Source organism: Rhinatrema bivittatum, chromosome 4 (assembly GCF_901001135.1).
Source record: "Rhinatrema bivittatum chromosome 4, aRhiBiv1.1, whole genome shotgun sequence".
Classification (NCBI taxonomy): domain Eukaryota; kingdom Metazoa; phylum Chordata; class Amphibia; order Gymnophiona; family Rhinatrematidae; genus Rhinatrema; species Rhinatrema bivittatum.
In genome coordinates this window covers 227,414,729-227,437,133 of record NC_042618.1, presented here as the reverse complement: position 1 = coordinate 227,437,133, position 22,405 = coordinate 227,414,729, and the positions used below count along the sequence as shown (strand labels likewise).

The window sequence follows — 22,405 nt, the reverse complement described above, 5'->3', positions numbered from 1 at the left end:
GAAGTAAAAACTCAAAGACTTTTTCAGGTACATTCGAGATAAAAAGCCTGCAAGGGTCTCAGCTGGACCATTAGATGATCAAGGGGTAAAGGAGTCACTTAGGGATGACAAAGCCATAGCAAAGAGACTATGGGCAGGATTTTAAAAGGGTTACGCGCATAAGTTATGCGCGTAACCGTCTTAAAAGGCCCCTGCGCGCACCGAGCCTATTTTGCATAGGCTCGATGGCGCGCGCAAGCCCCGGGAAGCGCATAAGTCCCGGGGCTTTGCAAAGGGGGCGTGTCGGGTGGGCGGCGCAAAATTTGGGGCGGGGCAGGAGGCGTGTCGGGGGCATGACGCCGGCCCGGGGGCGTGGTTGAGGCCTCCAGACCAGCCCCCGGGTCGGGGGATGGCGCGCCAGCAGCCCGCTGGCAGGCGTAAATCTGCCGACAATGGTAAGGGGGGGTTTAGATAGGACCGGGGGGATGGGTTAGGTAGGGGAAGGGAGGGAAAGGTGAGGGGAGGCGGAGGGAACAGGCAGCGCGCGCCGGGCTCGGCACGCGCAGGTTGCACAAATGTGCACCCTCTTGCGCACACCGACCCCGGATTTTATAAGATACGCGCGGCTACGCGTGTATCTCATAAAATCCAGCGTACTTTTGTTTGCGCGTGGTGCGCGAACAAAAGTACGCGTGCGCGCTGTTTTTTAAAATGTACCCCTAAATGAATTATTTACTTCAGTATTCACTGGGGAAGATGTAAGAAATATACCCAAGCCAGAAATGATATTCAAAAGTGATGATTCAGAGTAAATGAAGCAAATGTTAGTGAACCTGAAAGATGTACTAGGGCAAACTGACAAACTAAAGAGTAGCAAATCACCTGGACCAGATGGTATACATCCCAGAGTGCTGAAAGAACTGAGAAATAAAACTGTGGATCTGCTACTGGAAATTTGTAAACTATCAATATCATCGTCTATGGTACCTGAAGTCTGGAGGGTTGCCAATGTAACGCCAATTTTTAAAAAGGGATCAAGGAGTGATCTAGGAAACTACAGATCAGCGAGTCTGACATCTGTGCCAGGAAAAATGGTAGAAATTATCATATAGAACAAAATTGCTGAACATGTAGATAAGCATTGTTTAAAGGGACAAAGCCAACATGGATTTAGCCACAGGAAATTTTACCTCACAAATTTGCTACATTTTTTTGAGGGCCTACACAAACTTGTAAATAAAGGTGAGCCAGTTGATATAGTGTATCTGAATTTCCAGAAAACATTTGACAAAGTCATTAAACAACAATCTTCGCATGTTCCAAGGGGCGTGGCTAAGGTGGAGAAAGGGGCAGGGCTTAAACCAGAAGTGAAAACTGATTGGCTAGGAGGCAGGACCTGTGAGCAGGACTTGACATGGAAGTGAACGCTGATTGGCTGAGGATGGGGAAAGGGGCAGGTCTTCAATCAGAAGTGGGCATAGCAACCTGTCAAAACAATGTTTGATGAGATGTGTACCCTATATACTACTATGGTGATTATACAGTAAGTATATAAAATCCAAAAAATTGCCTTCAAAACAATGTTTTCAGTACTTCAAACAAAACAGTCCAATCCACCCTATCAAAAGCTTTTTCAGCATCAAAATTAATAAGTAACGAACTAAGCTGTGAATGAATTGAATCTTCCATGGATGCTAGCAGTTTACATACATTTACAACTGCATAACAAAATCTACCTGTTCAGTAGATTCCAGAGTGTGAAGTAATTTGGAAAGGCGATCAGCCATTATTTTTGCCCATAATTTAATATCAGTAGTCAAAATGGCGCTGACGGCCCTTTGCCCTCACTATGTCACTGGGGTCGACCAATGGCGGCGGTAGCCCCTGTGACATAGTAAGGGCAAAGGGCCGTCGGCTGCCAGTAATCAAAATGGTGTCGACGACCTTTTGCCCTTACATATGTCACAGGGGCTACCGTTGCCATTGGTCGACCCAGTGACATAGTGAGGGCAAAGGGCCGTCGGCGCCATTTTGACTATTGGCAGCCGACAGCCCAAGTCCAGGAGATCGCTCCCGGACCCCCGCTGGACCACCAGGGACTTTTGGCAGGTCTTGGGGGGTCAGGAGGGTGGGGGGTTGTAGTAAATTAATTTGGCAGGCCTTGGGGGGTGTCAGGAGAGTAGGGGGTTGTAGTAAATTAATTTGGTAGGTCTTGTATGGCTCTCACGGAATTACATTTTTAAATATGTGGCGTTCATGGCTCTCTCAGCCAAAAAAGTTCCCGACCCCTGGTCTATACTCCAAAAGGGTAGGGGAGCATTTAAATTCTGTAAATTGTTCTCAGAAAACTTTGGCAGACCTTCTTTACTCAAGTAATTCTTAATCTCAGACTAATCTACTTCTTCTGAGCTATAAAGCTTTTTATAGTACTCTGCAAAAATATTTCCATTACCTTGAGATTTATATGTACCAAATGGCCATCTTGTGCTCTAACTGATATAATATGCAATCTCCTTCTCCATGTGCACACTGCATTAGCCAACATGCGGCCTGATTTATTACCATGCAAGAAAAAGTTAAATTTATAATATAATAAACCCATTTTAGTGTGTTGATGTATTAACGTATTTAAGGCTACCTGTGCAGCTATAAACTGTGCTTTATTAGCAGAAGAATGTTGTTGAAGTAGTTTAGCTTTGTCTGATCGCAGTTGCTTTTCCACTCTTAGCATATCTTGAGCTCTTGACTTCCTTTTATGCACATTATACATTATTTCCTCTCATGGTACAGCTTTGGCTGTTTCCCAAAATAAAATAAGTTCACTCATATGCTCCTTGTTAAATTCCTCATATTCCTTCCACTTATCCTTCAAAAAACCATGAAAGCAGCTGTTAAAAAAAAAAACCCACTGAGAGGGGAACTTCCAGCTGCCATGCCCCCGATGGAGCCAGAAATCTCTCCAAATTCACCCATACAGGTGCATAGTCTAAACTTTCCAACAAACCTCTCTCTACCCCTGTAACTTTATGGAAAAAGAGATTCAAATAAAAATAAATAATCCATGTGAGATTTGGCATCATGTGCCCTTGAAAAGTGGGTAAAATCCACCTCAAGAGGTTGAAGTTTGCACCAAACATTCATTAACTGAAAATGAAGACATAAACAGAGGATGCCCCTCCTCGGAGACTGCAGGTTTGAAATTTTCGAGGGAGATCTGTCAAGTTCAGAATCAGAAGCTATATTAAAATCCCCACCTAGAAATAGTGGTAAGTGAGATAGAGAGAAAAAAAATTTACCGACAGAGCATAAAAATTATGATCATAAACATTAGTTGCATAAATGCTACCCAAAATACTTGTATCGCAAAAAGATAGCCTTCTACAAAAATATATCTACCTTGGGCATCTTTAAAAAAACATTCACTAGTTGAAAATAAAGATGTTTATTGAGCAATATGCCTACACCTGCTCTATGTGTAGTGGTGAAAGCATAGTATATCTCACCCAGCCAAAATTACTTTAATTTCATGTTCTATTTCTGTGAGGTGGGCTTCCTGCAGGAAAGCAATATCTGTGTGATAACACTGCATTGCTTTAAGTAGTTTATAACGTTCACCACTGACCCAATCCCACACACATTCCAGGTTAAACACTTAAGAGATTTTTCCATCCCCAAATTCCAAACATAATAAAAATGAAACAGTAATAAGGGGGGGTAGAGAGGCCTCCCAGCCTATACCTCTCCCCCAACCAGTCATATATAAAATCCTCAGCTATACATTTGTCAACCAACTGTCAAAAGCAATGAAAACCTGTAAATTCTTCCCATTCCCTAAAATTCTCCCCCTCCCTTCCCCATGCTTCCAATCTTGAATCCCGTTATACCCAGTATAAATTCCAATTATATGCAACCAACTGGGATTCACAAAAATCAATAGAAACAGGAAAGGAGGCATCGCATTAACGCAATGCCCTCCCCCCATCTAACACTTGACAAATATCCCTTTTTGCCTCATATGAAAAAAAAAAAGGAGAAGTATCACTGGACCAGTGCTAAGGTCATAAAAATATAGGGACACTAATGTCAAAGACACAGAGTCACGTTTTGGCAGATGAAAAACCGTCTGAGCCCAAATCTTACAAAAACAAGCGCACGTCCACCACAAAGTCAAAAAAAGATATTTTTCCCCGATCCAAAACTTTCAACCATGCTGGAAACATTTGGGTTGTGCGTATTTTTAATTTGAATAGTTTTGTACAAACTGGGAAAAAAATAAAAGCTTTGCGCTTCTGAGGCACAGAAGCCTAGTAATCTTGAAACAATAAAATCTTCTGATTATCCAAGCACAGAGAGGGGGAGCGGTAAGAGGAGGAGAGAGAGAGACGCCCTCGGTAGCCCCGAGCACTGTACCTGGACTGCCCCTCAATAAACAGCCACGGAGGAACAGCTGAGACTCGGAGAGGAGGCGGGGTTACGGTGACATCATCAGCCAGTGCCAGTCCTTTAAATCAACGGTCTATCGGCGCACTGTCGCCGTCGGCGCACCTAAGCCGCGAGCACCCAAGGGGCGAGCGGCTTGGTCCGGCTTAGTCCGGAAAGACCGGACAAGCCGGCACTGGCTGTACGAAGCTCTTTGAGTGAAAATTTGTGTTAATTCCAACGGTACACTTTCCTCCTTAAATTCATGGGGAGGAAAAGGAAAGTGAAAAGCTTTCCTATTTCACCAATAGCTACTAAGGGCCCTATGGATGATCACGTGTTTAAGCGGATCGAATCACCGAGTGAGGACAAGATAGGGAAGCTGAAAAATGCTCCCCTAAGTCCTGGTGAAGGACCATCACTTCCTCCACAGCCTTTGGCATCAATTCCAGATGGATTTTTGCGTTTGGGAACTGAACCCGTTGCTTCAGGAAGCATAGAGATAAGTAACCAAATAGCTGTAATGGATAAAGGTTGTGTTGAAGGAGAGATGAAAAGGCCTGAACAATGGCCTGATAACCCCCCTGACAATATAACTATGAAAGATTTATGGAAACTGATGTCTAATCTTAATAATAATGTTATACAACTGAATGATTCATTGTCAGCTGTTGTACATACAACTAAAGTAAAGGTAGAAGAACAAATGAAGGAAGTAGCTACTCTGAAAGAGGAGGTGGGGAAAATTACATCGAAAATTAAGTTACTTGAAAACATTGATTCTGTCCATATTAGAGATAGTCTCTCTGTACATAGAGAGCTAGAAAATATAGAGAATATAATGCGATATAAAAATTTGCGAGTGATTAATTTCCTGCAGACCAGACTTCTGTCACCAATTGAAATGTTTAAAAAATATTTAAGGGAGATTATGCAATATGAGGAGAAGGAGATACCAGTAGTTTAAGAAAAATTTTATTTTTCAAAAAAAATGGGAGAAAAGGAAGAGGGAAACGGGGAAAGTGGGCGTTTCGACTTTTTTAGAAGAGTCCATAGATATCATCTATAGGACAGCCACTTTATTTGTCTTTCCAGTTAGAAGCTGCTAAAGATAAAGTATTTAGGGATTTCCTTAAACACAAAGAATTAAACTTTTGTGGTCAGAGAATCTTAATTTTTCCTGACATCTCACGAGCCACACAGGCAAAAAGGAGACATTTCCTCTCCTTGAAGGTTAAATTAATTGCCAAGGGAGCAAGTTTCTTTTTAAAGTATCCATGTTTATGTTTAGTAACCTATCAAGGTAATAAGTACAGTTTCTCTGATCCATTGCAGTTGGAGACATTTTTGTTGGATAAAAATGTAATAAGAGGTAGTCTTGATGATCAATAATATTCCATTGTCTCTCTCTCCTTTAAAAATGTTTAATTTTATTTTGACTATTATGAAATTGCTCCCCCATTTATAGGTTATGTAATGGAGATGTAGATGATTATGGAAATTGTTATTATGTTAAGTAATTACATCTGTATTACTTTCTGATATTTTTGTTTGAAAAATTTTTAAAAGAAAATTCAATAAAGATAAAATTTAAAAAAAAAATCCAAGCACAGAGAATCCACTTTCCTATATGCCCGCAAGATATCCACATTATGTGCAAAATTTAAGACTCCCTAGTATTATCAATCAAGGTCTATCAGAATGTCTTCCTCACTGGCCCAAACGGTGTGCTCTTTCAATGCACAGAGGCCCGAGAGTATTTGTTAAGTCCAAGGCTGCTTGTAGCCATGTATCCAGCCTCTCAGCCAGCCCAGCCTTAGGTAGTAGTGATTCCAGGATTCAGACTAACCTCAGATTATTGCAATGTGAGTGATTTTCCAGGTTGTCCACTTTCTCTGAATATTTATTCATTTTCTGTAAATCAATTAGGTTAGAGTCCAAATTTGCCACTTTACCTTCCACTGAGGAGATTCTCTGTTCCGCCTCTACAAGATATTGTTGAAATTCGAAAAACTGTGTACTCTGTCCCTGAATTTGGCTGGTTAAGTTTGTAAAACAACCATCCATTGCAGCAATAACTATTGCGGCTATATCTTAAGCAGGCTGTTCCAAAACTTCAGCAGGCCAATCTGCATCATTGATATCGCTGGAGTCAGCCATCTGGGAATCTGCTGATTTCTGTTTATCCTCTTTTTCAGAGGACCACGTTGACGTCGCTCAAAGAAAATTATTCTCACCAAGGCAAGAGATACTCTGAGGGCGATCCCGGCACTTCGGACTCCAATCTGCACGCTGGTTTAGCAGAAAATTGAACAGAACAACATGGGGGCCCCAGAGAGCACACCACATGCATCTGTACTCTCTCAAAACATCACGTGAACTCCTCCTGAGGAAGTCATAAGAACATAAGAACATGCCATACTGGGTCAGACCAAGGGTCCATCAAGCCCAGCATTTCCAACAGTGGCCAATCCAGGCTGTAAGTACCTGAGACAAGTACCCAAAAACTAAGTCTATCCCATGTTACTTTTGCTTGTAATAGCAGTGGCTATTTTCTAAGTCAACTTGATTAATAGCAGGTACTGGACTTCTCCTCCAAGAACTTATCCAAAACTTTTTTAAACTCAGCCACACACTAATTGTACTAACCACATCCACTGCCAACAAATTCCAGAGTTTACTTGTGCATTGAGTGAAAAAGAACTTTCTCCGATTAATTTTAAATGTGCTACATTATAACTTCATGGAGTGCCCCCTGGTCTTTCTATTATCTGAAAGAGTAAATAACCGATTCACATACACCCATTCTAGACCTCGATTGATTTTAAACACCTCTATCATATCCCCCTTCAGCCATCTCTTCTCTAAGATGAAAAGTCCTAACCTCTTTAGTCTTTCCTTATAGGGGAGCTGTTCCATCCCCTTTATCATATTGGTCGCCTTTCTCTGTACCTTCTCCATTGCAACTATATCTTTTTTTTGAGATGTGGCTACCAGAATTGTATACATTATTCAAGGTGTGGTCTCACCATGGAGCAATACAGAGGCATTATGACTTTTTCCGTTTTATTCACCATTCCCTTCCTAATAATTCCTAACATGCTGTTTGCTTTTTGACTGCTGCAGCACACTGAGCCGACGATTTCAATGTATTATCCACCATGACGCCTAGATCTCTTTCCTGGGTGGTAGCTCCTAATATGGAACCTAACATCATCTAACTATAGCATGGTTTATTTTTCCCTATATGCATCACCTTGCACTTATCCACATTAAACTTCATCTGCCATTTCGATGCCCAATTTTCCAGTCTCACAAGGTCCTCCTGCAACTTATCACAATCCGCTTGTGATTTAATTACTCTGAATAATTTTGTATCATCTGCAAATTTGATTACCTCACTCATATTCCTTTCCAGATCATTTATAAATATATTGAAAAGCATGGGTCGCAGTACAGATCCCTGAAGTAATCCATTGCCCACCCCCCTCCACTGAGAAAATTGTCCATTTAATCCTATTCTCTGTTTCCTGTCTTTTAACACGTTTGTAATCCACGATTACAGGATATCGCCACCTATCCCATAACTTTTTACTTTTCCTAGAAGCCTCTCATGAGGAACTTTGTCAAATGCCTTCTGAAAATCCAAATATACTACATCTACCGGTTCACCTTTATCTACATGTTTATTAACCCCTTCAAAAAAGTGGAGCAGATTTGTGAGTCAAGACTTGCCTTGGGTAAAGCCATGCTGACTTTGTTCCATTAAACCATGTCTTTCTATATGTTCTGTGATTTTGATCTTTAGAACACTTTCCATTATTTTTCCTGGCACTGAAGTCAGGCTAACTGGTCTGTAGTTTCCTGGATCGCCCCTGGAGCCCTTTTTAAATATTGGGGTTACATTAGCCACCCTCCAGTCTTCAGGTACAATGGATTATTTAATGAGAGGTTACAAATTTTTACTAATAGGTCTGAAATTTCATTTTTTAGTTCCTTCAGAACCTGGGGTGTATACCATCTGGTCCAGGTGATTTACTACTCTTCAGTTTGTCAGTCAGGACTACTACATCTTCTTGGTTTATCGTGATTTGGTTCAGTCCATCTAAACAGTCAGTTTAAACATATGCTACCCTTGCAATCTAAACTGTTAAAAACATAAGTGCTGCTTCTCCCACCAGAACTACCTGCTTGCTTTCTGAGCTATCACTGGTCTCCGAATCTTTTTTATTTTAAAACATTTCTAACCCGCACTCTTCATTTTCACAAGGCAACTTACATAATAACACATGCGGTGTGATATCTGTAATTGAGGATGCATATCTGATTGTTGGATTAGCTGATGTTGTCTGACCATATCTTCTGTACTCAACAGATTTTTCTTAAAATCATCAGAAACATTCATAATAAAAATAATTATTTGGAAGGTACAGGTTGTCTGTACACCAACCTTTTTTGGGGACTGTGATAAAATATTATCTATGATGGTATCACTTCACTATTGGTAATTAATTTGCGGGATCCATACAATGATGAGAAGAACTGTTGCTTTGGAGTCTGAACCCCTGAAGAAGCTTGATGTCAGCAAAACATTTTGGGTACTTTATTAAAGCTCTTGGGCTAAAAGCATTTATTGAGGCTGATGGACTGCCAAGTTCCCTCTTGTGATTATAAAGCTCACGTTTGTGAATTTGCTTAGCTTTTTTATAAAAACATTAATCCCCCCTTTGTGGGGTGAACTGTGTAGTACCTCTTGATACAGAGGCTTCAGTACCTGGTAAACATTCACCAATAGAGCGCAGGATTTACAACATCGTCTAAAGACTGCAAGATCCATTTTCTTGGGTCCGGTGGATGAAGGTTTTAAATTGTATTTTTTCTTTCTTATTTTATTTGTGAATATTTTGTGTTGTGTTTGTCTTGTGTCCTTATGTTGTGTGTGCTCTGTTTTTGCTCGATAGGTTAGGTTGGTCTGAAGATTTGCTTATATTAAAGGTTTTTAAACACATGCCTATTGGGGGGGGGGGGTTGGAAAATTAAAGAACCTACTTGCAATCTTAATTGGTTTTGGAAGTTTGTAGAATAAATTGGGTTTGATATTTAATTAAAACATTTTTTTAGAAATTCTAAAATAAATTAAATTGTTTTTCCCTTGATTGTTTATGATAATAAAAATCATGACAAGCAAAATTCTCTACTGCATGGTACATAGAAATATGCCCTCAAATTAATGCTTGGGGAATCACCTGGTTACATTATACACCTTAGAAAATAAGAACATTTTTAATGCTTTCTTAAACATTTTATGCAGGAAATATTTCAGAGGGTGCCAGAAATGGAATTCCATAAGAGCAGATATCACCTCTCTTACAGGTGATATCTAATCTTGCAATCTTTAATGCGGGAACTTCTAAAATGTTTTGAGATGATGATCTCAGTTGTCTGGCTGGTTTATATAGTCAGAGGGTGGCTTTAAGCCAGATCGATGAGTCTTTACAAATTTGATTGTGAATTAGGGTAAGTACTGTAAATTGTACTCTTTGTGCAACTGGAAGCCAATGAAGTCCGAGCGTGATGTGTGATCTCCGGGGAGTGTTCCTGTCAGGATTCACCCAGCAGTGTTTTGGATTACTCGCAGAGGATGTAAAACGTTTGCTGGCCAACCCAGATACAATGAATTACAATAATCTAGTTGGTTCAGCACCAAAGACTGCAAGACTGAGCGAAAACCTTGGTGTTCAACTAATGGCTTCAATTTCTTTAGTACATGGGGTTTATAAAGTGATGTTGCCCGTTCACATATGTAACCATTAAGGGCAGGAACTGCAAACAGGTTGGCCCGATAGCCTTGGTTTCTGGTCTGTTTATAGACCACACGCTTCCTTCTTCTTCTTTGCACTAGATCCTTTAAACTATGTGAGGAGTGAGAAAACGCACCCCAGTGCACCAGTCTGACATGCCTACAACCAATCTGGGAAGATCCAGATCCATTCCTTTTGATAGATCACGGTACCTGCTACCCAAGTCAGGCCATCCTGACTGAGTGGAAGAAGGAGACATATCCCACAATGCTCTGACAGCGGGGACTACCAGATCAAAGACATCTGAAGCCACAAGTGAGCCTTGGCTCTAAGTAATTAGAGCCAGAGAGGCTCTCTCAAAACCCGCAAAGCAGAGGAATGCAGACAGCCCTGCTATCTGAGCAGTCCACGTCGGCAGCACTGGCCACCAGTTTGGGGTATCCCATGTGGCCACATATTTGCCACTTGTACTGATACCAGTTAGAGGCCCTCGGGGCCAAGCATGCGACCATGGGTGGAAAGGCTCTTTTATGTTTCCATGTGCTCAGGCAGCATGAACCCAGCGAGACTGTACATTCAGTACAGGATTCATTTTCCAAGGGCACCATGTTAAAGGCATTCTGAAGGCCTACAGTTTAAGTCATGCACAGCGGGCCTGTTTTACTTTCGCATTCCTGGTGTGCTTGTGGGAAAGTTCCTGGGCCCCAAGTAAAATGTATCACTTGCTCCTCCCTCAGACTCTTTGATTCCTGGTTCTTCTCAGTCCCCGCTCTTAAAACATTTTATGTGGGCAAAATAAAAAAGGCACTAGTTCCTGAGAGTTGGAGTCCAGGAGCTTTAGTAGGCCTCTTCTTCCCTCTCCCTAGGAACCTTCCTCCATGCAGGGGTGTAGTGCCGCCCTGCCCTAGGCTGGCTAGTGAACGAGAAGAATTGTCGATACAGGGATTTCTCCAGATATTTATCTGGCCGACGGAGGGTCGATGGGCCTTCTCCCCACCCCTCCACAAAGCAATGCTGGTTACAGTGGCCCTACTGTGAGTGATTCCTTGCCTCATCAGGCCAGTGATTCTGGTCATGGTATAGGACAGATGGTCCCTAGAGGTTGCCACCCCTTTGTTGCAATGCCTTGAAGGAATTTCACTGCGTGTTAGCCTTCAAGGGTGAGTGGTAAAAGCTACTCTGAAGAAAGCTTCAGAGTTTGATAGCTGTGCTCCAGTACCACTCAGGGATCATGGTTTAGCTCGAAAGAAAAAGGCTGGTCTCCTCTGGCACGCCCTCAGTTAGATGGGAGTGGTCGGTTGTCTTGGATATTCCCCACTTCGGTATGGAAACCCTTGCTCCATGAGTCTGGTGATGAGGCACGAGGAGCTCCTTTCTTCCCTGGATCTTTTAGAAGCTTCTGTTGAATTCCCATCTGGGAAGATCTCTACAGGTTCTCTCTCTGCAGATCAGAAAACTCTGATGGCTGGCTAATATGAAAGGGAGGCACTAGTCATTGGCAAGGATGCCCAACAGCACATCAGCATGCTGGAGCTTTACTCAAATTTCAGCCAGAACATTTAGAAAACAAGAATGTAAAGTTTATCTTCCATTTCTTCTTCTACCGTTTACTCTGCACTCTTATACTAGTGATAGGGAATGTATAGTTCATCTGCCTAAAGAGAAACATGACAGTGATATCTCTCTCTCTCACTCATCCAAGAATGCACATAGCTCCAGTTGCTCCCTACATCCACTGCAAAAGGTAGAAGACAAGCTTTATCAGATCCATAGTCAGTGAATGCTCATAGCCACCTACAGTGGGATCTGTAAGGGCTCCAAGCTCAGTCCTGAGCTGCAGCAAGATCTAGTGCCACTTACTCATCTAGCACTTAAGTCAAAGAGAGAGGCCTCCTCCACAGTGTGTGGGAAGCCTGGCAAAAAAAACCACAGTCAAAGCTCTGCCTGTAACCCAAACAACGGGAGCGCAGGTCAAGCACAGTGCAACCGCTGGATATAAAAATTGACAATATACACAAGTGCAGAAGCTAATGAAAACAGCCACAGACTGTTTTAGCAGTATATGTGGCTCCAAAAAATGGACAACTATAAACCACACCTTACAAAAAAAAAATAAAAATTGGCAGAAGTCCAGAAGCAAAAGTCCCATTAACCCATGGCATGCAGAGATCTGGTAAGTGGTTTTGGCCACCCAAGTTGATTAGGGTTCACCGTCATTGCCTTACATTGGAAGTGTATTTACATGGTCACATGCACTGACAACTCTATTCCAGGTTATTAAATAATGACGAATTCTTTTCAATCTAACCTATACAAGCACAAGTTTTTACACCTGCTCCAAACCCACCTGAGGTGTTCAAGTCATTCTGCTTTTGCTCAGCTTCTGCACTTTGTTCTGCTCCCATGTTGCTGGGCAACCGCCCCAATCTTTCTTCTTTTCCTCACTGCTGCAAATACGGGAGAATCAAAACAACAGTGTGAAAAATCCAGAGCACCCACACCCCTTGTACAAGATAATGCTGCCATTCCTCCCACCCACTTCTCCATGAATTGCTCATTCTTCACTGCTCCTAGTTTTTTCTGTTCCCATTCTCTTCCAATTTAGTTTCCATTGCTATAATTCTTGAATCTTTGCCTCCACCTATCACGCTTCCATTTCATCAGCCTAGCCAGCATCTGCTATTCCTAAAAAGTCAATTCTCATGTCCTGGTCAGAACAGCTGGACATAAGGAAAGCAATTCTTAAGCCATCTTCCTGGCAAATACCTTTGAGTCAATATTCAGTTTGTCTGGCTAACTTTGGGACTTAGCCAGACAAACCATGGGTTTCAAATTTCCCACTGCTTTAAGCACTTCTGACTTGTCTAGCTAATTGTTTAACTGGAAGTATTCTGTGGTGGACTTAAATTAGCCAGATAACTTATCCAGCTAAGTGCAGTCATGCAGGATAGCAGACTTAAATCTAGTCAGATAAGTGTATCTGGCTATCTAGAACTTTATCCAGCTATATTCAGCAGAGCATCTAATTAGTAAAAGCTCCACTGACTATTCATTGCAGTTTATCCAGCTAACTGTAGCTGGATAAATTATCCACTCGCAGCACTGCTGAATATTCATCTCCTATTTTGTAACTAGCATCCAGCCAGAAAGGCATACATTCACACCTGGCACAGCTACCTTGGTACAGAAGCTAAAAGCTTGTTGATACTCAATGTGCCCTTCACTGCATCCCTTATCATGTTTAACTCCACTATTGCCAGTGCTCCCCTGGATCCAACCCACACAGGCCAAGTCTCAACCAACATCACGCATCCAATCCACAGCTGGAAGGACTGGGCGATCTGAGGGAAAGCATTTGGCTGGGAATTAACGGTGACACTACTGATCAGCGGGGTATCCGGGACACTGAAATGTCTCATTCTTTGATTCCCATGTAGCTGAACGCCCCCACCCGCATGTCGGGAGAATCTCCTTACAGCGCCTGCAGCAATTTCTCCCGCAGCACTACAAGGGGACACAGATCCAGCGTCTCCCGCCCCCGACCGAGACACGAGCTACTCTCCAAGATCCTCCACCAGCTCACTCACTCACAGCCGGCCACCGCACCAGTGAGCATTGTTTCTCTTCCGGGTTAGAAATCTCCACCCCCCCCCCGGCGAGACGTCACTCCCTTAAAGAGGCCGACGCTGGGGCTTTTACTGTCTGTCTCTTTACCAAGAGGAATACATTGAAGGGAGCCTGGGGTATAACCCAGGAGAAGTCCCGCTTTATTAAGTGTAAACGCGCATTCATTACATTTAGTTATTCTTTTTTTGCCTTTTGATCTGGTTTCGGTCATTTATCTGCTTGGCTGTTGTCTCTTGCTTGCATCAGTGAAGTCAAATCAGCTTACGACAAGCTGGGCGAGCGCACTGGGCCCCGCCCCTTAGGCCGGGTCCAAAATCTTGAAAGTTTTTTGGGGGGGGGGTAGGAGACGGACTGAAGTTTTAGCAAAGAAGTGGCTCTATGTAAGTTTTAACGCTTGACTGTTTATCTATCTAGTTCCCCCAAAGAATATTAAAAAGATCCACAATACAATAATAATTGCGTGAGTACATGTATATCTTGTTTGGTATATACTCTCCAATGACTGCACGTATCGGTTTTTTAAATATTTGATATTCTCCACCAATGCCCCAGACTAAAATGTGATGTAAACATTTTTAAACATTTTCATTTGTTTAAATTTATATTAATGTTATGGCAAGGAAATTGGGAAAAATATCTCAGCTTTATTCAAATGTGCACAAACCTGAAATAAAAGAATATATACAGATGTATCTATAAAGATATATAAACACATAAAATGTTTACAAGAATATAAATAGAATGTTTCTGGCCAAAATTCGCGCAACTTGCGCGTGTCCAGTGTTTACATAGATGTGAGCTTAAAGATCTCAAAAATAATCTTTTAAGGACCTCTTGAGATTTGACTGTGTTGCCTAAGATCCCCTAACAACCTTCAGGTCACCACTGCCTGCCTCCATCAAGCCTGTAAGGTTGCATGAGCTGACTACTGTGCTCATGCCTGTTGTCAAGAAGTCCATACTGATCTTGCCTGTCACCCACCCTGTCTATAGAGAAACCAGTTACAATGAATGTGTCCATATGTGTCTCATTGTATTTTATCCACAATGGTTCATGCATACTCGGTGGTCTATTTATTTATTTATTTATTTAGCATTTTTTTATATACCGAGGTATAACAGAGTTGCCTTCACCCCTGTTTACATTTATAGCAACCAGTTACATTTAAAAATTTAAAAATTTGATTTTAACAATAAACTGAGAACTGGCATATAATAGTAGTATAAACAGAACAAGATATACACAGGATAGGTACACTGAATAGTTACACAGAAATATCTGAGTTCAAATCATAAAAGGAAGCATCTGTAGCTTGAAGCGGGAGAGATTGTCAAAGGGGGAGATTGAAAGTTAGAAGGCTATGGGATTATATTTTAAGATCATTGTGTGTGCTGTCATTAAGAGTTTGGCTGAGTAGCCAGGCTTTTAGGTCTTTTTTGAAAGATTTTAGTTTTGCATTTAGTTTTGGTTCTGCTTCCCAATTCAAATTATTATTATATATTTAAATTGAACAGCACATAGAGTATGTGTATATAGATATTGATGCAGAAACTCATAAATAGATATGGGTCCCCAAGGTATAATATTAGTGGTCAATTATTAAATAATAGATGAAGGTTTAGAGGTTGGAATGAATGAGATGGAAGAGTAATACAGAAAATTGGAGGACTGAGAATTGTTTAATAATTGACTAGATTGACTAATTAGTTTACTTTATTTGATGGATCACCTTTCTTACATAAAATCAAAGCGATGTACATTAAAATAATCCAATAATACAAGTATAATCAAATGATACAAGTAAAAGGCAAGGAGTATATAAATAAAAAACAAAAAAGGGTAAATAAAAACAAAAACATAGCAAAGATTCATAGTAAACCAGAATAGTCATTGAGATTGCATTACAATAATTCCTAAAATTAAAAAGCTTGGCAAAAGACTACTAATACTGCTATGCCATGGGGGCTTGGATCTATATGAATATGGGGAGAAGACTCTAAACTTTGGGGACCCAGTTCTAAAATTTGTTGTGCTACAGCTGAGAAAACCAAATGCTGTTTAAAAAATCTGTACTCATCACCTTCCACTTGGACTATTGCAACCTGCTCCTCATAAAGTCCCCTAACGAATCACCTATATCCAATACAGTCTATTCACAATTCAGCTGTATGACTTTTCTTCCAGTGTTGTTACAGTCAAATAATCCCTCTTCTCAGGTCACTACATTGACTCTCATTCACTTCTGCATATAGTTCAAGCTTCTTCTACTCACCTACAAATGCATTTAGTTTACCTCTTCTATCTCCCCCTACACCCCTGTTCTTCACCTCCATTCATCTGAGCAAGCTGCTACATAAGAACATAAGGGCTCTCATCTATGCCCTAATCCTCCATCACCAACTTCCAACTCCATACTTTTCACCTTGCTGCTCTGTAAGCCTGAAATGCTCCATTTCTGGATACATTAAAAACCCACCTAAAAATGCAGATTTGTGAGATGGCTTTTATATCTTGAATCCTGGTATTCCCTGATTATAGCCATACCTGAGAACTTTCGAATTATTACTCTGAGATTGTCGTGGATTAGCAGGGGGTGAGTGGAGGGGCGAGCTGGGAAGGGTGGTGGTATACTCACACATTGGCCACCTTCCAGTCTTCAGGGACAATTTTAATGATAGTTTACTAATTTCTTGTAATAGGTCTGAAATTTCATTTTTTAGTTTTTTCAGAACCCTGGGGTGAATACATCATCTGGTCCAGGTGATTTACTGCTCTTCAGTTTATCAGTCTGGCCTACTACATCTTCTGATAATCAGAACCTGAATCTGAACCATTACCTGAACCCTGCACCCATTCTTGGTTCAGAGCTCCTTGCACTTGCCCCTCTCCACGAATGAATTCTTGTATATGCCTGTCCGTGGCATGGTCCACACCTGGCCTTAACTGGCTGTGGAGGGCGCGCTCGGTGCAGGTTCCTGAGAGTCTTCGGATCTTCAGTGGCAAGTCCTCGTCTCATCTGATCTTCAGAGTCAAGTCCTCATCTCTTTGGATCATTAATTACAAGTCCTCATCTCGTCTCCTGAGTCCTTCCCATACTTGGACTTATCTCACCGCAGGGGCACACACCACTTGTCCCGCACTGGGGAGTGCCCCCTAGCGCTCCCGTCCAGCACAGTGCAACAATCCAAATACAAATAAGAGAAGACAAAAGAAAAGTTTGCAAGGAAAAAAAGCCAAGCATTGCTAAGGGCAAGCAACTTCAAATGTAAAAAGCACCAGAAAATCACAGGAGTTACAGGCTAGAAGTTGAGGGTACAATATCCTGTTTGATTTTATCATTAAGAAAAACATTTAGGGCCGGATTTTAAAAGCTCTACGCACGTAAATCGGCTTACGCGCACCAAGCCTATTTTATAAAGGCCCAGCGACACGGGTAAAGCCCCGGGACGCGTCTAAGTCCCGGGGCTTTACTAAAGGGGTGGGGCGGGGTGGTCCGGGGGTGAGGCGGGGCCAGAGGCTTCTGGAGGATCGCGTGCTGGCAGGCTGCCGGCAGACGCAAAAGGTGAGACAATTTGGGAGGGTTAGGGGCAGAAAGGCTAGGGGAAGGGGTGGGAAGGTCAGGCTAGGGGGAAGGGAACGGGGGAAGGCCATGGGCGTCGGCACGTGCAAGGTGCACTAGTGTGCACCGCCTTGCGCGCGCCGACCCCCGATTTTATAACATGCGTGCGCCTGCATGCACATGTTATAAAATCGAGCATTCATGTGTGCGCGCCGGGTAGTGCGCGCACATGTACACCCGTGCGTATTTTTTAAAATCTACCCCTTAGCTGGAAAGGATCAAAGGAGACATATTTAACCCCCTGGAACTTAACACATTTACAAAGAAAATAAAGCCAGAAAAAAGCCCCCAAATTCAAGACAGCAGGACGCATCAACAGAAATCGTTTCCTCTTAGACTGGATTACTTTGGACACATCAGGGAACATACAAATCTTAAACCTTAAAAAAGTAATATCTCTGTTATGAAAAAACAATTTCAACATAAAGTCCAGGTCAGAGTCCAAGGCAATGGTGACAAGTAAAGTAGAAGGCACAATAGCTTCATCCATTAAATTTTCAAGAAAAGAGGAAAGATGAGAAGAATCAACAAGGCCAGGGTCAGCAGGAGTATCAATCGGTTGAGGAACTTTCACATTTGCAGGAAGAAAATAGGCTTTGGAAACAGGTGGACGCAGACGTTCCTTGATAGATAAAATTTCCATAAAATATCCGCTGTTGTGAAACAAACTGGGAAAACCTGGTTGGAAAGATTAGCAATAGCTTCCCATATTATGTCCAGAGTAATGTTGGGAGGTTTAACCAAAGGAGTAAAAGTTACCACTGTGAAAACACTCCCAGCCGTTGAAGGAACAGGAAAAGAAGAAACAGGCAGAAATTCAGCTCCCCCAGCAGACCAGCTACCAGGTCCATGACTTGCCTCCTCCATACAGGCTCCCCCCGACGCCGAAGCAATTGGCAGTGTGATATCATCAAGGTGCGACGGGAGCAGAGCAATCACATGAGCGCCACCCACGGAGGGGACCAGGTTGAAGAAGAACTCGGCGCTGCTCCAGAGTTAGAGTGCAAAAGAGCACTTCTCGACGGACTGCCCAAGACGCTTCAACGGAGCCAGGGAGAAGATCTTGGCTCGTGTTTATCCATCGGGCCAGCTGAAGACGGACCCTCCAATGTATCCGGGAATGCTCTAGCCTTGCCCTTCTTCTTACCCATATTGAAAGAAGGTAACATTTTTATTAGGCAAAAAATAAGGGCAAGAGGTTTGTTGACATAGCAGCAACCCTTAGCATGTGGCCATCTTGGATCCCCCCTGGACTGCACTTCTAACATGGTATTTTTTAACAATGTCCAACCTGTTGCACACTCTTGACCTTTGTAGCTGCACCTTTCAGTTTTTTTCTAACTATTTTTCTAATTTTATCAAAGTTACCCTTTTGAAAGTTTAGTGCTAGAGCCATGGATTTACTTATTGCCCCCTTCCAGTCAATAACTCAAATTTCATCATGTTAAGATCACTACTGCCAAGTGGCCCCACCACCATTACCTCTCTCACCAAATCCTGCACTCCACTAAGAATTAGATTTAAAATAGCTCCCTCTCTTGTCAGTTCCTGAACCAATTGCTCCATAAAACTGTCATATTCCATCCAGGAACTTTATCTTTCTAGCATGTCCCGATGATACATTTATCCAGTCAATATTGAAGTAATTGAAATCTCCCATTATTACCGCACTACCAATTTGGTTAGCTTCCCTAATTTCTCTCAGTATTTCATCATTCATCTCATCATTTTGGCTAGGTAGATGGTAGTATACTCCTATCACTATACTCTTCCCTAATACACACAGGGATTTCTACCCATAAAGATTTGATTGTGCATTTAGTCTCTTGCAGGATCTTTATCCTGCTGGATTCTATGCCATCCTGGACATAAAGTGCCTTGCGCGCGCCGCACACATTTTAGAATGGGCTTGGCCCAATGCGTATCCCCCGATATGCGCTGAACTGCCAGCCTGTCTGAAAGGGGCGGGGCAGGGGCATGGGAGGGGAGGGGCAGGACAGGCCGGGATAGCATCATTAGATGCTGTCCCGGGGAAGCACACATTGGCAGCTGGCCGGAGGAGCAGTAAGTATTGAAATAAAAAAATACGGGATAGGTAAGGTAGTTTAGGGATTGGGTAGGAGAGGGGAAAAGGAAGAAACGGTAGGTAGGGTTATGGTAAAGTTCATTAATTGGAGCGGACTGGGAGGGAACTGGGCAAAGGCCCAATCGCGTCGCCGTGCGTACTTTAGAAAATCTCCCACCCCCCGCGTGAGTCGTGGGCTGCCAACCCATGCACACGTGAATGTTAAAATCCGGCACATATGTGCACACGGATATCGCATTTTATAACATGCATGCACGACATGAGCATGTTATAAAATGATCGCATCCATGTGCATGCACCAGGAACCACGCGCACATGGATGCACACGTGCACCTTTTAAAATCTACCCCTAAGATTTTTCCTACTCTTGGCTTTATTTTATAAGAAACACAAATACACATACTAAAGAATATACCACAATAGTTTACCTCTCCCCAAATCCTTTTAAGTTCTAAAATTTCCCAAAACACTACCCAGTAGCAAGATGATACTCTCCGCTCAGTGGTCCCACTGGATTCTGCCTAGTTTTATAGTAAAGTGGTGAGAGGATGGGGAGTATACTGGTCCCAAACTTCAACCCCCTCTTCCAGTGGTGCAGAAATTATGGGTACTGAAACCCAGACCATCCAAAACTAAGGGGGATGGATATGGTCATATAAAGAGATGGAGCAAGTCTCTGGCCTGGTGTTTCATGGGAGTGGAGCACAAAAAAGCAAAATAAAAAAATATATATTTATATATGTAGATAACATAAGATAAGACCATTAAATCTGAATTCTTATTTTCCCATGCATCACAAAAACTTTTACAACACACCAGTTACACAACTTATTTAGGGGCCGATGCAAAACAGCTCAGCTGAGTGCACTGTTTAACTTGCGATTGGACATGCATTTTTTAGGCGCGTCCACAGCCTTTTATGCTAGAAGGGGATTAGCACATCCAAAATGCATGTCCAACGTGCAGCAAAACTAATAGCACTCATCACATGCAAATGCATGTCGATGAGGCTATTAGTTATTCTCCCACATATTCACCCTCACATTTTTATGCTCAGAAATTAACGCCTGCCAAGAGCAGGCGTTAATTTCTGAGCACTCCAAAATGTTGTACAGAAAATACTGCTTTTCTGTACATCCTCCAACTTAATATCATCCATTTTCCTAACCAGTGGCTGTGCATCGGTTAGGAAAATGGACGCTCGTAAAATTGAGCGTCCGCTTTCCTAACCCAACGACAGCCGACCTCTCCTGGGCGTCCGCTGCCAAGGAGGCGCTAGGGGTGCGCAACCGACCCTAGCACCTCCTTGGCAGCGCGACCCCTAATTTAAATATTGCATGGCGCTCCCAGGAGAGGTGCCTGGGTGCGTGTTAGGAAAGCAGGTGCTCAACACTGAGCGCCCGCTTTCGGTGCACTTGTATTGCATCGGCCCTGTAGAGTGTATCATTGTCTTTACTTATTACATGCACATCAGGGTAAGTTTGTTGTGCTGAAGAAGGACAAAGTCAAATTTTTGCTTAAAAAATAATCATTCTTTTGCTTTAGCCCTTCCAAAATTATATTTGTTTAGCATGGGTTCTGGCATAATTCAGTCAGAGCAGGCCCCTTACCCATCCCACTGGGGCCGATGTAATAATGCACAATGACCATAGCACAGGTTTTAACCCATGTTTGAGAGCTCATTTTTCCACACAAACTTAACCTTGGTGTTTAACAGGGTTTTTTTGTGTGGAAAAAAATATGTTCTAAAATGTGGGTTAAAACCTGCGCTAAGGTTAGTGCTTGTCTATGCAAATCCTATGCTAATGATGGTATTAGGAATTACCCTGCAATGCAGAAAGGCATGCCAAAGCTCAGAGAGATTAGCACATGTTTCTACCTTAGGAAATTTAACTCCTGGATCTGAAGTGGTGTAAAACTAACCTGTACACTCCCCCCGCCCCCCCACACACACACAGTTCACCTGCAGAAAAGTCATGCTCTCAGATCACCCCTGCTTGGAAGAAAATCCCAGTGACAAGAAAAAAAGAAACTCCTGGGCCACTTAATTGAAGTTGCAACAGCTGATCTGACAAGGGTTTGAGGTTACCAGAATTCAGAACAAGTTCTCTTGTAACAGCAGTGTTCTATTCCCTGCAGTGTACTATTTACCTGTATTTGTGTGTGTGCCCTCTCTTGATGGGACTGGCACAGCCAACCCTTACACACCGCTCTGATTCGCCTCGCCTTGAAAGGGCTGATTGTTGCAGAGCTGCTGATGACATCAGAGCTTCTCATGCGAGCGGCAGCTCAGCACCCCACTCCCAGCCACTTAACCCCCATCTATCCAGCCCCCGGTGCTCCCAGCTCGGGCACAGCCTCATCCTGACATGACGCTGCTCTGTTCCGGCTCTCTCCCCAGCAGACCTTTCCCCCTGCTACAATACAGAGAAACTTCACAGAACTGGAACTTGCTGCAGCCAACAACATGGGAAATTTAAAACATGTATACATATCCAGGGACAGGCAGTATCTTTTTCTTTCATTCCTCTTGCTAATGTGAGTGCTATCTGTTCTGTTTCCATGCCTAAAGCTGACTTTTATACCTGATTTGTTTTTACCACACTTGCATTATCTGTTTTTAGCATTTACAGCATCTTTTAACACATGGCCCGTTTGCATACTATTAACTTACTGCATCCTGCGGTTATGCATTTTCATATTCTGTAAATAAATGAAAACCTATGCTAAAGATATGCACAGATTTTTGTGCCTGTTTCATTACATCGCCCCCACCCTGTATTTCTCTCCTAATTCCAGCCCCCAACTGGGACCCTCTTCCCTTTCCCTCCTGTCTGCGCCAGGAGAGAGCAGAGTTGCTTACCTGTAACGGTT

At 42.5% G+C, this 22,405-nt stretch overlaps 1 protein-coding gene across 3 annotated transcripts in view; it reads right to left on the bottom strand.

Moving 5' to 3' along the window:
• The window catches only part of BORCS5 (BLOC-1 related complex subunit 5), a 207,112-nt gene extending 193,279 nt beyond the window's left edge, over nt 1-13,833 (bottom strand). Inside the window, exons 1-2 of one of the 3 annotated variants that reach the window (XM_029599802.1) lie at nt 13,791-13,833; nt 12,547-12,646 (exon numbers count right to left, since the gene is read on the bottom strand). In XM_029599802.1, the coding sequence (XP_029455662.1) occupies nt 12,547-12,604 (58 nt within the window). In that variant the 5' untranslated portion in view covers nt 12,605-12,646; nt 13,791-13,833. Of the gene's footprint in view, nt 1-12,546; nt 12,647-13,675 lie in introns of all 3 variants that reach the window. The other 2 variants (XM_029599800.1, XM_029599801.1) reach the window with 2 other exon arrangements.
• Nucleotides 13,834-22,405: the final 8,572 nt, after the last annotated feature.